The 16,173-nt window shown below is 62.7% G+C and overlaps 1 protein-coding gene across 4 annotated transcripts in view; it reads right to left on the bottom strand.

Moving 5' to 3' along the window:
- Window positions 1-1,159: 1,159 nt before the first annotated feature.
- PPP6R2 (protein phosphatase 6 regulatory subunit 2) overlaps window positions 1,160-16,173 on the bottom strand; it is a 52,648-nt gene continuing 37,634 nt past the window's right edge. For 3 of the 4 annotated variants that reach the window (XM_084879677.1, XM_084879680.1, XM_084879678.1), the window contains 20 exons: window positions 15,281-15,418; window positions 13,879-13,944; window positions 12,535-12,647; window positions 12,160-12,273; window positions 11,843-11,969; window positions 10,959-11,111; window positions 7,961-8,140; window positions 7,534-7,598; window positions 6,715-6,830; window positions 5,690-5,775; window positions 5,329-5,406; window positions 4,938-5,035; window positions 4,406-4,463; window positions 4,165-4,289; window positions 3,914-4,068; window positions 3,513-3,675; window positions 3,338-3,426; window positions 2,781-2,943; window positions 1,396-1,638; window positions 1,160-1,316 (listed from right to left, as the gene is read on the bottom strand). In XM_084879677.1, coding sequence (XP_084735803.1) covers window positions 1,265-1,316; window positions 1,396-1,638; window positions 2,781-2,943; window positions 3,338-3,426; window positions 3,513-3,675; window positions 3,914-4,068; window positions 4,165-4,289; window positions 4,406-4,463; window positions 4,938-5,035; window positions 5,329-5,406; window positions 5,690-5,775; window positions 6,715-6,830; window positions 7,534-7,598; window positions 7,961-8,140; window positions 10,959-11,111; window positions 11,843-11,969; window positions 12,160-12,273; window positions 12,535-12,647; window positions 13,879-13,944; window positions 15,281-15,418 — 2,382 coding nt within the window. In that variant the 3' untranslated portion in view covers window positions 1,160-1,264. The remainder of the gene's footprint in view (window positions 1,317-1,395; window positions 1,639-2,780; window positions 2,944-3,337; window positions 3,427-3,512; window positions 3,676-3,913; window positions 4,069-4,164; window positions 4,290-4,405; window positions 4,464-4,937; window positions 5,036-5,328; window positions 5,407-5,689; window positions 5,776-6,714; window positions 6,831-7,533; window positions 7,599-7,960; window positions 8,141-10,958; window positions 11,112-11,842; window positions 11,970-12,159; window positions 12,274-12,534; window positions 12,648-13,878; window positions 13,945-15,280; window positions 15,419-16,173) is intronic. The other variant, XM_084879679.1, reaches the window with a different exon arrangement.

Raw genomic sequence — 16,173 nt, 5'->3', positions numbered from 1 at the left:
CTAGCTGGAGGTGGCATCTGTCGAGAAGAAGATAAGCAGAGGCGGACACAGGTGCAGGCGGGACCTCTGCCAGCACAGGGGTAGGGGTGGGACCCCCAGGTCCTCCCATGCCATGCTGACGGCTGCGGGACCGTTTCTAACACCCAGGAAACCGACAGGCTTGAGGTCCTGTGCCTGGATGTTGTGGGGTCATGAGGCTTGCTCCCTGGGGTCAGGGGCGTAAGCTGGAAGTCATCAAAGCAGTGGCACCAGGGCTTCCTGGGAGACCCTCCTCCCGACCAGTAGCCAGGCACAGACCCTGGAGGGAGACACTGCCCTTCAGCTGTCCCACCCGCCTGGCCAGGGAGGACGGGGCGGCCCTTGTGAGCTGCGGGCAGAGGCTGCTTCACAAGGAGAAAAAGCTCAATGTGTTCTTGCTCCTTGTTGCTCAGGTGTGGAGACCTGCAGCTCTGACAGGCAGGCCTGGGGCAGCAGGCACCCCTCCCTCCCCACTGGCCAGGATGGGCTCCAGGGTGTGCAGCTTCACAAGACGCAGTTGTAAGAATAACACAACTTTATTGGGCGTTGGGGTTTGGGTGCCCTGTCAGAGAGCAGAACATTAAAAATGGACTCGGCATCACACGCTGTATCTACAGGCCTTCCTGGACGATGGCACTGCCCCCACCCACCCAGCACTGCTGGGGCCAGTCTCTGCCCCGCCCCTCCTGCATGCCCCCTCCTGCATGCCCATGGCCAGCTCTTGCCAGGTGCCCAAACGCACCGGAGTGCCAGGGCCGGGCTACCCCTGCCGGGCTGTGAGGGTCTCGGTATTTTTAAGGCAGTCAAATTTTGCATCCTGGCTCAAAGGCCAGCTCCCAGGGCCCCTGGGCAGCTAAGACCTGGGTGGCCAGCCCAGGCCTGGACATACATCTGTCCCGAGTCAGGGAGACCCTTCACTGCAGCCAGATACAAAGTGCAAACACGGCTCTGCGTTGTTTAAAAATCTGTAAAAACGGGCTGGCAGCCGGTGGCGCCCGCGCCCATCACGCCTCAGTCCTGTGACACCAGAGTGGTGGCCGGGCTCTGGCAGGCAGAGCGCACGTCTGAAGACTTATTGCTGTGCATGGGGTCAGGCAGGAGCGACGCGAGCTGGGCCGTCCGACTGGGTCCAACTGCCAGCTTTACCAATGCAGCATTTATTTTAAAATTAAATTAAATTAAAAAAGACAAATTGCATCACCAGGTAGGTTTTCGATTAAGGGCGCGCCCTGCCTGGGTGGCAGCATCACACCGGGCCATTGGAGGCGGCTCCTGCAGGTGGTGGGGCAGCCGTCTTCCTGCAGGAGAGGAGTAGGGTTTGGAACCTAAGGGTCCAAGGGTCCCTGTCCAGTCCCTCCCCCAACCCCGCCTGCTCACCTGTCCTTTGTCACTGTCCCCAGAACAGCCACTGTGGCAACAGCTGGGCTGGCTGCAGCTGTGGTTGTGACGGCCACCAAGGGCCCTGGGGGCACGGCCACAGCCAGCACCCCTGTGGGGGCTGGGGCAGGACTGGCCTTGCTCACAGCTGTGGAGGCTGCCTTGGGGGGGACAGCCCCCGCCAGGGTGGAGGTGGCTTCTGCAGGTGCAGAGGAGGTGGGGCCTGGCAACGTGCTGGCAGCCCTGTGGGGAGGTGTGGGCTCAGTGACCTGGGCTGCCCCGAGTTCCCAACATGTCGGAGCAACCTGCCTGCCCCCAGGCCTCCGCCCTCCCTCCAGGCAGCCCCTACCTTGCTCCCCGGGACCCTCATTTCTGGGACCACACTGGGTCCTGGCACTTCCCTGACAGCCCGTAGGCCATGTCTGCCCAGAGCTCGCCCTCCCACACCTAGAAAGGGCCAGGGCATGACCTAGCCCAGGGACAGCCTGGCCCACACCCGCCCAGCACATGCTTCCACTGCGCCATGTCAACACCACCCTCACAAGGACCCCGGGAGCCTGCGGAGGGGCCTCGTGGGGCTGCGCCAGGTGCGGCTGGCAGCATGTGGAATAGACGTAACCCGCTGTCAGGATAGCTGGTGGGGAGGGGAGAGGTCGGGGAGTTTAAGAACTGTAGTGCTGCTTTAAGGAGCTAAACCTCGCAGGAGCCCCAGGCTTGGCCCCTTGCCTGGCCTGCTTTTCTGTTCCTGAAGCGCCGCCCCACTTCCTGTGAGCCAGAGCAGGACCCCCACCATGGGGTGCACAGAGCTCCACCTCAGGTGGGAACCGGGGTGGGTGGGAAGGCGCCATCTCACTCGGCACCGCCTGCTGTGACCGCACATCACACGTCACATCGCACTGCCCGCATTCCCCCCGGCTGCCCAGCACTCCTTCCCTAGTCTCCAAAACACTCTGCTGCCCCAGGCCAGCCTGGCCTCTCCCTGAGGGTAGGGATGGGGCACGTGGGGGCTCAGCTTGCACGGAGGCCACCGCCCATCAGAGGTCCGCTGCACAGCCCTAACAGCCCCCCACTGTCTGAGCGCGGCAGGCATTTATTTCCAAGGCACCCGGTTCAGGTGGGCACGTGGCTGGGACTTGGCACATACCAGACAGGCTAAAAGCTGAACCCCCTCCCAGCCATCCAAGGCGACCCCAGTGGCCATTCTCTTCAAGGCGGGCCTATGGGTGGGGCGGCCCCATTCTCGGGTCCCTGAGGTGGGACACTCAGGTCCTCTGCTCACCCCCAAGCATCCCTTCCCACAGAGCCACCTCTGCGGGGTCACAGGGTCCACCTTCTCCTGAGCAAGCGGAGAGCTGTGGACAATTGCACCACCCCATCCTGCACACCTGGGGACGGGCGTGGGCAGTGAGGGGGCCTCCTGGCCGGGACCCATACTGATAGCCTCGGAGGCGACAGCCACCTTCTGCTCGTCCTCGTCACTGCTGGAGGCTACCAGAGGGGCGTCCCTGGAGACACACACATTCCAGGCACACGGGGAGGCGGGGCCAACTGCAAGACAGGGGTGGGGGGGCACTGGTGAGGGCAGAGGAGCCCCAAACTCGGGTGGGCATACAAAAGCTTCAGCCTCCAACTTGGGACAGAACCTGTCTGCCAAGGAGTGTCTGCCCATGAAGAAACTGTCCTCCCTGTGGCTTCTGAGAGCCACGCCTCCCAACGTGGACCTCGACAGCCTGGGGCTTCCCGGTCTGTCCAAAGGGCTCAGGGCCAGACACCCTGGACAGGCCCCCCAGCTGCCCGAGGTGGCTGAGGGCATGCGAGGCACGAGGAAGGCTGCCAGGGGTCCTGGTGGGCACAGGCAGATGCAGGGGCAGCCCCTCCCTCCAGGGGTGGCTCAAAGGCCTTCCACCTGCCCGCTGCCCAAGTCCGAGGTGCTCCGACTCACCGGTTCTCTCTGGGCCCTGGCTCAGGCCGCCCTGGGCATCACCGGGTCCTATGTCCACCGGGGAGCTGCACCTGGGCCCCGACTCAGAGCTGTGAACAAAGCCGAGGCTGAGGCCCTGCAGGGAGACGCTGCCCAACCTGGGCGTGACCGCCGCCTGCCCTCCCTGCCTCCTCACCAGCAGAAGGGCTGGAAGTCGGGGAACTTGGCCCAGCCTTTCTCCTCCAGAGCCGTGGTGCTGGGGGCCCTGGCTGCCCACACACTGGAGCCTACGTCCATCGCCACTCCAGGGGCGGCAGCGGTCGGGCTCGCCGGCTCATCCAACGCCGTCCACGTGGCACCTGCCGGGGACGAGACCAGAGCCCTCAGCCCAGATGCAGGCAGGCACCCAGCAGTGGCGCCCCCACTGGGCAGCTAGGCGTGTGGCTGAGGGCCAAGCACGAGCCCTGGTCACTGGGCACGGGGAGCCCGCAGGACCACACTCCATAGTGCAGACGGGTCGGCAGGTGGCAGACGCCTAGGGGCACCCGCCAGGGCACCCAGTCCTCCGTCACCTGTGCCCTGCACCCCAGCACCTACCTTCCGAACCACCTTCCACACGAGGACCGCCCTTTTGGGCAGCGGCCTGAGGAGCCTCTGCGGGAGCCACATCCCCGTTGGCTTCCGCCCCTTCCCGGTCTCCACACGCCAGGCCGTTCTCCGGGCAGCTCTCTGCGGCGGGCGGGCCCCCAAACCTGGGGGGAGCACAGTCAGCTCAGGGGGACAGCACGACCGGGCGGGGCAGGGCCTGTGTCCCTCGGGGAGGCTAGGGCAGGCGGGCGGGCACACACCTGGCTCTGCCCAGGCCCCGGGCAGCACACTGGGTCTCCTTGTCCTCCCAGATGTCGTCGTCTTCGTCGTCGTCAAAGGGCTGGATGTGGTCCCCGCAGCAGGCCTCAAACAGAGCCGCGCTGGGCTGTGGGAGCCACGTGTTCACACAGCCCGAGGCCTGGCCGCAGCCACACAGGATGGCTCCCGGGGAGCAGCCGCTCGCCCCGCTGCCCACCCACCGCCCGCAGACAGGAGACTCACGCTGTCCTCGTCGGCGTCGATGTGGAAGTTGATCTCTGCGATCCTGTCGAAGGGAGCGCTGGAAGGAGAACGCCGCCGCTCAGAGCGTGGCACCTGGGTGACCCCCTCAAGGCCGCAGCGCGGTGGGCGCGTCGGGCTGGCCGGAGGCCGAGGGAGTCTGTAGCCCAGAGCAGTGGGGCCGACGCCGAGGCCAGTCCAGGGGTGTGGTCACCCGGGTGGGGCCCATGCCCCGGGCTCGTTTGCTTTCTCCCCGGCTCTGAGGGGGCAGCCTGGGGACTCGAACCTGGCTGCCGCATCTGGTCTGGACAGGGGATGACCTGCCCTCTCTGAGAGTCTTCAGGCTGTGAGGGACCCTCTCTGCCCAGCCCCTCCCACAAAGCTCACACCTGGCTCGGCTGAGGAATGGGGCAGCCTCTAGCAGAGCCCACCTCCACCCTTCCGGAGGGACTGGGTGGGGTTGGGGGAGGGGCGTGATGCCACAAAGCAGGGCTGTGGTGTGTGAGGAAGGCAGCCAGGCACATGCTGGGCTCACTTGACGCTGTCGTCCTGGTCTGCAAACTCCTCGTCGTTGAAGCCAAACTGGTCCACGAACGTCGCCGTCATCTGCTGGACCTGGTACTCGGAGAAGGCCTGGGGGGCGGGCACGGCCTCAGACTCGCTCCCCCCGCTCGGCCACACAGGGCGCGTGTGCGTGCGGCCACACCCACTCAGCCTATTTGACTTGTCATTCGCCTGCCGCGTCCCCAAAGGCCCATCCATGTAAGTGGCCTGGGGGAGGCTCCCCTCATCACAGGGCGAGGGGCAGGGCCAGGCGCAAGGAGCATGGCTCCCCTCGCCCTCTCCCGGCAGTCTGGCGAGATGCCCCGGGACGCCCAGAGGCTCAGTGCCGCGAGGCCTGCGGACAAGGGCCTGGCCACACGCACCTGCTGCAGGGACAGCTCGTTAGGGAACACGCCCTCCATGTCCTCATCCTCACTCGAGGGGTGGAGGTGGGTGCTTACCTGCAACAGCAGAGGGCGGGTGTGAGCTGGCGCCAGGGCTGGTGCCTAACCTGCTCCCCGCCTGCAGCCCTCCCTGGGTCTGGGCACAGGCCGCTCAGGCCACACTGGGCCTCCTGACACGACAGGGATGGGACTGGGCGGCCACAGCAGCTCTGCTCGGGGCCTCGGGCACGCCCGGGGATGGCCCAGGCCTGTGGTCAGAGGGCCTGTGTCTGGACACAGAGCAGAGGCTGCACCACACGCTCGGCCACAGATGCACGCACGAGCAGACCAGACTCCTCACCAGGTCCACAGCGTTCCTGCGGTTGGTCTCCGTCAGCGTCTCCTCCACGAAGCTCTCCCAGCGCCCACGGCAATCCGCAGGCAGCCCTGCAAGGGAGGTGCTGCCTGGTCCCGGGAGCCCCTGCAGGTCCCAGGCGGCCTGTGCGGCAGGCACAGGGCCCGACTCGGCGGGTGTCAGAGCCCGAGTTTACTTGGTGCACAAGGGACCCCAAGGGCCCTGACAGACACGCAGCGCCAACTCCTGTAACAAAGCGGCCGACAGCCCGGCCTCTGCACAACCCGCGTGCCCCACCCGCTTTTCGAAGAGGTCGGAGCCTCCGGTTCACGCCACGGAAACGGCGAGGGAAGATGACAGCAAAGAGCTTCCACTTGCTGTCGCCTCCCCACCTGGACCATCCTGGGGAGCCTTCCCTGGCCCCATCTCATCATGCGACAGAGGGACCAGGAGGCCTGACCCCAGCCCGAGGCACTGACAGAGAACAGCCTCCCTCCTCCGGGACCTCCTGGGCTCACATCTGCCCGCGACCACGGGCTGCCACACGGGGACACGCCAGGTCCAGCAAGGCCACGCCTGCGGTCTGACTGATGATCCCTGCAGCACAACTGAATGCCAGTACCCCGTGCCCCCTCTGGGCTCACAGCATCTGCACACCCCCCCACACTCGCCCCTCACACACTCCACCGCCTAGCCATCTCCCAGTCCACCCACCCTGGGCACACCCTGCTCCGTCTGCCTGGCATCCTCCTCCCCAGTGAGGCCACATGAACCCTTCCCGGAGACGCTGACAGTGCCAGGACGTGCGGGAAGGGTCAGGGCACCAGCCGCCGGAGCGAGGCCCTGCCTCTCAAGCAGGAAGCAGCCCAGGGTGCAGAGGGGAGGCCTGGCCGGGGAGGGCTGCCTGGCTCAGAACTGCATGGCGTGCCCTGAGCGCGAACAGACGTCTGCCAACAGAACAGCACCGGGCCCACACCCAGCCAAGGGAAGACCCCTGCGAGGCAAGGCAGCCAGGTGCGCCCAGGGCTCACCTTGGATAACCTCGCTGACGGGCGTCTGCATGGCACCCCTCTCCAGGTTCCGCACCACCGCGTTGGCGATCCGGGTGAGGTGGCCCATGTTCCCACGCCTCATGCCACCTGCTGCCCTGGAAGCGAACGAAGGGCAGCATGAGGGCAGCTGCCAGGCCTGGGCCTTGCCCACCACCCCGAGTCCCTCCTCATGGCTCGCCTGCGTTGGGAGGTGCTGTACACACACACACACACACACACACACACACACACGCAGACCAGACAATGGGGAAGTCGCCAGGCTGTGGCTGCACGGACATTTGGGTTCAGTAAGAGCAAATGAGGGATAGGCCGGGAGGGAGGCACCCCCAGGCTAGCGGGCAGGACAGAGGGCAGGGCAGAGGGAGGGCTGCCGCACTGGACCCTCCCTGGGACCTGGGCGGCAGGAATTTCAGGCAGAAGTGTCAGCATCTGTTCCAGAAAGAGCCCAGCTGCTCACAGAGGCCGCACGGGGCAGGGAGGGAGCAGGAAGTGCCTGGACACTCTTCTGAGGGCCCAAGGGCTCAGTGGTAGAAGTGGCAGGGGCTGGGATGGGGAAGGGGGGGGGGGGTTGGGACACACTGTGGGCAGAGGAAAGGGTGGAGGAGGTCCGGGAGCCAGGCTGGTGGAGCCTGAGGGGAAGGAGCCCTCCAGGCCGGGTGCCTGGCTCGTGTCAGCGCAGCCCCGACCTCCCTGGCAGCGGTGTCGGCAGCAGCAGAAGCCCCTCTGGAAGCCCAACCTCCTCTGGAGCCCCGGGGCCACTGGGCCTGGCACACACTCTCCAGCCCCCGTGGTTCTTACTGTGTGTGGTCATTGGCCTCCCAGGCCTCCAGGATCCTCTGGACCAGGCAGCACTTCTGGAATAGCTGGGGGGACAGGCTGATTGGTCAGGGTCCGAGGGGCTGCGTGCTCCCCTCCACCCTCCATGAGCCGAGTGGGCTTAGCAGGCAAGCAAGCAGTGGCCTGGAGGGGAGCATCGTGGGAAGCGCTCCCGGGGGAGATGGAACGGAGAGATGCGTCCCGTCGAGGATGACACACGTGGACTCAAAGGACCCCAAACCCCGGGATGTTTTCTCATGCCCTCTTTCTGCGATTTCCTCTCTCAAGGTCAAAAGGAGGGCAGCTCACCCAGGTCACGTGAGGACCAGAAAAGAAAACGCAGGGGGGAGGCCTCAGGCGGTGTGGCGGGCTCAGCACGTGGCGCCACGCGGCGCCTGGCTGGACTCACGTGGGTCACCATCGTGCTCTCGGCGTGGCTGGCAGCAGGCAGCGGGCTCTCCGAGTCCCCACTCTCGGGGCCACCGGCTTCAGCACTGTCCTCCCGGGGGGCGTGGGAGAGAATCGCAGCCACGCACAGTTCCACTTGGAGGTGCAGAAAGTTATTCCAGGTGTACTTGAAAAACAGGTCCTGGGGACAGGCAGGGAGGGGCCGTGGCAGGGGCAGGTGAGGTGGCGCCCCAGAGCCTCCCTCTGCGGAGCCCAAGCAGAGGCACCTGAACATGCCTGAGGGCCAATCTTTTGTCTGCAAATTAGAAGCTTAACTCCTTCTAGCCTTTCTCTTTATCCCATAGTTTGTTTGTTTTTAAATATATTTTATTGATTTTTTTTTTTTACAGAGAGGAAAAGAGAGGGATAGAATGCTAGAAACATCAATGAGAGAGAAACACTGATCAGCTGCCTCCTGCACACCCCTTGCAGGGGATGTGCCGCAACCAAGGTACATGCCCTTGACCGGAATCGAACCTGGGACCTTTCAGTCCGCAGGCTGACGCTCTATCCACTGAGCCAAACGGGTCTCCACAATAATTCCATTTTCAACTGTACCCCAAAACAGAACACACTCAGGAATGAGCGAGCCCAGGAGGAGAGGGACGTGCACACGGCCAAGGAGCGCAGACCCGAGTCGCTGAGAAGGCGCAGGTCAGGCAGGAGGCTGACACCATCACCAAAGTGATCCACACTCAGGAAGGTCTCTTCAAATGCCACTCAGCGGCTTTTTTCCCCCTCTTTTTTTTTTTTTTTTTTTTGAGAAATAGAAAAATGCATCCTAATATTCATAGGGAATCACAAAGGATCCCCAAAAGAAAACAATCTTGACCCAAAAAAAAGTTGGACTCACACTTCACTTCACAGCAGCAGGTAGTCCTGGCGTGAGGATAGACATGGAGACCAAGGCAAGAGAATTGAGAGTCAAGAAATAAACTCCCATAAATGGCCACCTGATTTCCCACAGGATGCCACGCCGTTCAGTGGGACAGTGCCGGGAATGGACATGCACGGGCAGAGGCACGAAGCTGAACCCTCCCGGAGACGGCATTTACAAAGTAATTCACAGTGCATCGAAGACCTGACAGAGCTAAAATCATAAAACTCTTAAGAAAACAAGGAGTCAGTGGCATGACAGTGGATTTGGCAATGATTTCTTGGATATGACACCAATAGGTAAATTGAACTTCATTAAAATTAAAAACTTGTGTGTGTAAATGGAATGAAAAGATAACCCACAGAATTGAGAAGAATCCATTTAAAAACCTTAATCCATAATATATCAAGAACTCCTATAACTCAACAACCATCAAAAGAACCACCTGACTCAAAAATGGGCAAAGGACTGGACAGCTGTTCAAAGGAAAGACACAAATGGCGAACAGAAGCACATGACCAGGTGCTCAGCATCACCAACCATGAGGGAAACGCAAATCAAAGCCACCACGAGACACCGCCTCCCAGCCATCGCGACGGCCACTTTTACAGAAAACGGAATCCCGTCGGGGAGGACGCGGAGGCGGCACCTGCGCGGCCAGCGGAGGAAACAGGCGGCCGTGTGGGAAAGCGGCCACAGCACGGCCACAGCACAACGTGACCCTCGGAGCGCGGCCACAGCACAACGTGACCCTCGGCCCCACGTCGGGACACGTTTCCCAGAGGGAAGCTGGACTCACACAGGAACCTGCACGTCCATGTTTATAGCAGCTTCATTCAAAGCAGCCAAAGGGGCTCTAGCCGGTGTGGCTCAATGGATAGAGCATTGGTCTGGGGACGGAAGGGTCCCAGGTTAGATTCCGGTCACAGGCACATGCCTGGATTGTGGGTTTGATCCCCAGTAGGGGTCTTGCAAGATGATTCTCTCTCATCACTGATGTTTCTGACTCTCTTCCTCTCTCTAAAGTCAATAAAAATAAAATAAATAAAAGAGCTGAAGGGGAAAGCAACTCACACATCCATCAACGAAGAGAATGGACAAAGCTGTCTACAAGGGGAGGCGATTCCGCCATAAAAGGACAGACGTCTGGTTCCTGCCGCAGCAGGGAGGAACGAACCCCGCAGACAATGTGCTCAGTGCAACACGCAAGACACAAAGGGCCACCACGGCGATGCCACTTCCACCGGCCCGCAGAGCCCACCTCACACAGAGGGGCTGTGGGAGGGCCTGGGGGACAGACTGCCTCATGTCAGTGCTTGTTTGAAGATAACAAAGTTCTGCAGATACACAGTGGGGTGGTCATATAAACTGTGAATGTACTTAATGCTACTGAATTGGAACCCTTAAAATTATTAAGCTGGTAAATGTTTATGTGTTTGTTTACTACAGCAAAGATAAAAAGAGGTGGGGAAGAGAAAACGATGTTTAGGAGAGGAAAAGGAAGTCCTTCGTTACCCTCCGGGGTTTCCACATCGGGAAGAACCTGGAGAGGCCGGTACTCCAGGCCCAGCTCCCAGGCTGGCTCCTCTGGGAGCAGAGGCCCGAGAGCCGCTGGGGACGCATCTGCCTGTGGTGCCCGCAGATCATGCCCCCGCCTCAGCACCCCTCTGCCTGGCGGGCCCTCTCCTCAGACACCCAGGCTCCCCCAGGCTCTGACAGGAAGTGCTGGGGTGCCCTGTGGAGAGCGAGCAGCTGCTCCTCTAGGATGCTCTGTGCTGAAGGGCTAAAACCAAAGTCCTCCATCGAGCAGCAATCTGGAAGTGAGTGACCTTCTTAACCCTCCCTCAGAAAGACAGACACCAGCCTCTGCTCGCAGGGCAATCTCCATGAGCTGCATCGAAGCCGGGCTGTCCCAACTTCGCTCAGGCTGTGGTCAGCCTGGGCCTGTCTCAGGACCAAACCAGAGCTTCCCGAGGCCCACCCCCTGGGCTGAGGTCCAGATGCCTGCCTGCGGGGCCTGCCCGGGCACCTGCCTAGCCTGCCCACTGCCGCGTGGGGGAGGGAGGAGGAGCGGGCCGCTCACCAGCAGCAAGCCCATGGTGTTGAGCCGGCAGAGCTCCTGGTTGATGCTGGGCGTGTTGGTGTGCAGCAGGGCGGCCATGAGGCGGGCGCCGTGCAGGCGGGCGTTCCCGAGGGGCTCCTCCAGCACGCCGATGGTGGTCAGAATTGCGGCTTTCTGCAAACACAGAGCACTCACTGACCCTGGCAGCCCGCGTGACCACTGCTCAAGGGCCTGGCTGGGGTCCACACTAGGGCACAGCTCGGGGAGGGAAGAGGAGGCCTTCCTCGAGAGAGCACTGGCTGGAGAGGGAAGGAGGCATCAGAGTGAGTGTGGGGTCTGCACCCAGAGGCTCCCCAAGCTACAGGGGTCAGCACCCTGGAGTGTGAGACCGGGGTGCGAGGCAGGACCAGCGCTCTCAGGGCCACCTGGAAACTCTTAGGAGGCTGCACACGGGTCTTCTCTGATCCCGCACATGCAGCGTCACATAGCCACCTTTCTGCTAACAGAATGTTCCAGAACCTCTACCTCGGTGAAGCTTACTTTCTGGCGGGGGAGGCAGCCTGGGGGACAGTGAGAGAACGAGTCTCCTCAGCGTGACTCCAGCACCCCCTAGAGCTGCTGAGCTGAGCAAGGGGCCTCCTCTGGGATCCCTGGCCCTTGGCTGGGTGCCCTAGCGCAGAGGCCAGGCGGAGGGTGAATGTGGGCTCTCAGACGACCCCGATTTCAGAATACAAGTCATCAGGGGGCTGCAAAAGGCCCATCCCCAGTCCCCGTGCAGACGGACATGCAGCAGGGGGTCCGAACAGGCGCTGGCACCGCCTGGTCCTCAGCAGGTCAGGGAACAGCAGGGAGCGTGTCCACGCGTCCGCGTCACCTGGGGCGCTCTGCTGTCTGAGGTCCTGTACCTTTGGCGGGTGGAGCAGGAGCTGGTGGAAGTCCTTCAGCCTGGGCTCGATGCCGTGCAGGACGCTGCGGCTGATGGGGCACAGCCTCTCCAATCCCTGAGAAAAGGCGTCCACCAGGCCCTCTGTCCTGTGGATGAGGAAGCAGATGGAGACGGGACAGCCCGGCTCCGTGCAGCTCCCTCCCCTGCCCACCATCCCCCCACCCTCGTCTCAAGAGGTTGGTGGCTGCCTGAGGCCTCGAGAGAACTTCCCCACACTCGAACGCCTGCGGGAGGGTGGCGCCCAGTGAGGGCGATGCTTCCCCACGAGGCACTCACCCAGCCCGCCTGGCTTCCAGCAAGGTCAGCAGCACCTGCGTCCCGCTGACGAGGCAGCTCTCCGTCTGGTCCCCGTCAAACATGTTCCTCAGAAGCTGCTCCACACAGTCCTGCCTGTCACACACGGTCACTGCCTGGAGCAGAGCAGACAGCACGCCTCCCTCCCCCGCCTCCCGTGGAGGGGCGCCCTGCCGGCCTGCACTCAGGCACCTGCCTGGAGTCCTCCCCGGGGAAACAGGCCCCGGGCTTAGCGCTGGGTCCGGGGAGCATGGCACAGCCAGCTCCTCCGAGTCCGAACCTGCTTCCAGGGCACCCTAACTCAGAGACCCCACCCCACCAGCGCCCGCCAGCATCCCACTGGCCCGCAGCACTCACGACTCCAGCACTGCGAGGAGGGGGTCCGGCTCCAGGGCCTCGGGCAGCTGGCCACCCTGCTCCCTGCCCAGCCGGACGATGTCACAGAGCGTCTGGGAAGCGTTGGACTGCCTCTGCAAAGACAGGGACACGGCGCCCGTCAGAGCCAGGGGCCGCGTCAGCACCTGCCGGCGGACAGAGCCCGCTGCTCGTCTTCTGGAAGCTGGGACACGCTCTAAACCAGGTCACTCCCGCGGTGTCTGCCCTGCTTCCCACTGTCAGGGCGCACTAGACTGCCTGGCCCGGGGAGGGCTCCTGGCGCGCGGGCTCTGAGGCAGGTACGAGTCCCCGGGCTCTCTATGCTCCACTGGCTCGCAGGGCGCCTGCCCCTCGGACCACGGCGAGCTACGCTGCAGAGGGGACCACCTCCCGGGTCCCGTCTTTTACCCTAACAAGGAGCTCCTGTTACTCAGAGGAGTCCCGTGAAAACAGACACAAAGGACTCGACTTTTGAGGGAAACGTGACCGCGGGGATGTGTAGAACTGACCCAGGGCACTTGTGGGTCACGGGGTTTACTCAGGGCAGTGGACACGGTTAGACGTGCAGCCTGGCCCCTTGTCAGGGCATCAGGACACTCGGCTGAAGGATGGGGAGAAATGGGAGCAGCCAGGTAGGCCCTGTGGTCCGTGGACAGGCCCGTCAGCCCCAACGCTCACGCTCAGGGGCATCGGCGCAGACACCCTTGGGGGGTGACGGGACAGACTCCATTGGCACCCCCATGCCTCTCCCTGGCAGGAGAACTTTCGGCCAGAGCTCTCCCCTCCAACCCGGCCTTGAGCACAGCCAGAACCAGACGCTCCCCTGCAGGGAGCAGAGCGCAGCAGAGCCTCTCGCTGAGAGGAGAGTCTGAGGAGCCTCTCCCGCCTGCTCTCCCCGCGGGAAGCCGAGCCACACTGCGGGCTGCCCTGTGGAGAGGCCCCAAGGACCCGAGTCCTGCAGACAGCCCAGTGACCGAGGCACCGGTGACCCTGTGAGCAAGCCTCCTCCCCCGGGCGAGCCCTGGGCAGAGGGCCGCTAGGCTGTGTCCACATCACTGACCCACAGAGACAGGGATAAAAATTACTTGCTGTTGTGAGCAAATGAGTTTTGGGGCAATGTGTTACTCAAGCATAGGAAACACACACAGTTCTGTGCGAGCAGCTCTATAATGCGTGCGCGTTACTCATCAGTAACAAAGTCTCCGAGTCAGTGCTTGACAGATGGACAGAGATGTGCCCCGGCCCTCCTGGGCGGAAAGGCCGCCCTGCCCCTCGGACGCAGCAGCGGGCGCTGCCCCCCGGCCCGAGGTGTGGACGTGTACTCACGTCTTCATCCTCCCGGGGGTGGATCAACTCCACGAGTCTCTGGATGATCCTCTCTTCACTGAGCCACTGGAAGGGAAAGGAGGATGTGACAGCTCTGTCACGTCTAACCACACGGGAATCTCTGCGTGTGGAACGCCACGCACAACCTACACACGCACCAATGTGGCGTGCACATGCCAGCATATGCAGACACAGGCTCTTTGCCCAGCACGTGCCCCAGGCCCAGAGAGAACAGGCAGTGGCCTGATTCTGGAGCGACCTGCGTTCATGGGGAGGAAGCGCCGGCCGCGTCCTAACGGGTGGACGCGCACATGCCAGCTCTGCCTGGAGCACCCGAGCACCACCCCTCCCAGTGCAGCAGCTGCTGCTTTTTCCTTTTTCTTTTAATCCTCATCCAAGGGCATGTCTTTTTTTTAGAGAGAAAGGAAGAGAGAAACATCTATCGATTACCTCCAGTATGTGCCCTGAGGATTGAACCCCCGACCCGGGTAGGAGCCTGACCCGGAAGGGAACCCGTGACCCTGGGTGCCCAGGAGCACCAGGACCCTGGTGAGGCCACAGGAGCCCTCCAGGGCTGACATGCTGGGCACTGGGGGGTTCAAGGGCAGACGGATGATCTGCGCCCAGGACTGCGCAGGGAGCCTTCCTTCCAGCTCAGAACAGCAGACGTGATGCTGCGCCCACTAAGGGCATGGGCTATGGCTGGTCTTAGTGGGAGGCTCACCCAGGCCGGACTATTAGCCTAGGACTGAGCCCTGCCACCCTGATGAGCAGTCACGGATTCCAGGGGCTGGGACATGGGCGAGGAGGACCAATGGTTTATCCTACTTTAAACTGCACGGCAACCACACCCACCAGGCACCAGGGACACACTGCCAGCACTGACCTCCTGCCTCTCTGGGCTGGGAAACCCTCTTCTCCCCCCGTTTCTGGGAAAGCCCTGAGGGAGCTACGGCCGTAAGCACCTCAGGACAGACACGGGCACACACTGCAGGACAACCGACAGGACCGCGGTCTCTGCCTTTCCCTGCCTGGCTCTGCCTTTCTCCAGTCTGCAGGGCACAGAGCCACAGGAGGTCCTGCCTGAGGCCGAGGGGTGGGGCGGGAGGTAAGGAAAGTTGGGGTTCTTCTTGGTCACTGAGCAGAGGCTGGAGAGGAGGGGGGAGAAGGAACGTCCTGCTCTTGCTTCTGAATGGACGGAGAAAGGACAATGGAAAAGGTGCAGAGTCCAGCCCAGCCCTGACCGGAGCCCGATGGCCCCAGGGGAGGCAACATGCGGCCTGGGAAGCAGGGAGTGCCCAGCACGCCAGTGCTGAGCCCCTTCACTGTGCAAGCCACGACCACCATCAGGAATCTGCAGACACGCCGGAGGGACTGGCTGAGAGCAGGGCCACACACTCACCTGCAGGACTTCCTGCCGGAGCCCAGCTGGCTCCACACAGCTGACCAGGCGAAGCAGCAGGTCCATGAGGGCCGAGGTGCCGATGTGCTTCAGGACCAGGCTGATGAACGTGTCCTTCCTCTTCAGGAACACGATCACCTGAAGCCAAACACCTGTAAGCAAGGGGCCAGCCCGCCCCTGCAGATGCCCCTGAGGGGGATCACTCCTGGGAAAGGTGACTTCCATCAAGCCGAGCAGGAACAACGGGAAGACCTAAGAAGCTATAAGCAAGCCTCTGCGAGGACAGCAGAGACCCCAAACTCAGGAAGTCCTACAGGCAGGGGAGGGGGCGAGGACCCGGAGGACAGGTTTGCTTGCAGGTGAGCCTCCACGGAAACATGACACCACTGCCTGAGCGAGACCGCACACGCGGGACGCTGGCTTGGTTCCTCAATAGAATGACGAGCGTGCAGAGCTGAGAGGAGAGGATGGTCACTGCTGGCAGCCCCTGCCGGGACGCCAACCTGGAGAGCAGAGTCACCACAGGTCCGAGATGGGTGAAAGGGAGCCAGGACAGAGGCTTTAGGAGGAAGAGGAAGAGGCAGGGATGTGCGGCTGGCTGGTGACCACGCCAAAGAGATGAGAACAGCCAAGTATGAAGCATGAAGCCACGGGGGGGGGGGGGGGGGGGGGGGAGCAGCCAGCACCTGGGTGGGCTGCTCAGAGGTGGCTGCAGGTGAGCGAGCAGGTGAAGGAGGCAGACTGGGCAGAGTCCCTCTGGGCTGCATGTGTGCACGTTTAGCTCAGCTCAGCCCGAGATGAAGTGCCTGCCTATCCAGGTCACTGTGCTGGGCCGACCCAGAGCTCCACAGGAACAAGGACACAGAGAAGAAGCCCTGCTGGGGGAGGTCAGC

This window comes from Pipistrellus hanaki, assembly GCF_964339955.1.
Source record: "Pipistrellus hanaki genome assembly, chromosome: 3".
NCBI classification, from domain to species: domain Eukaryota; kingdom Metazoa; phylum Chordata; class Mammalia; order Chiroptera; family Vespertilionidae; genus Pipistrellus; species Pipistrellus hanaki.
The sequence above is the reverse complement of the archived record's forward strand: the minus strand, read 5'-3'. Positions and strand labels throughout refer to the sequence as shown.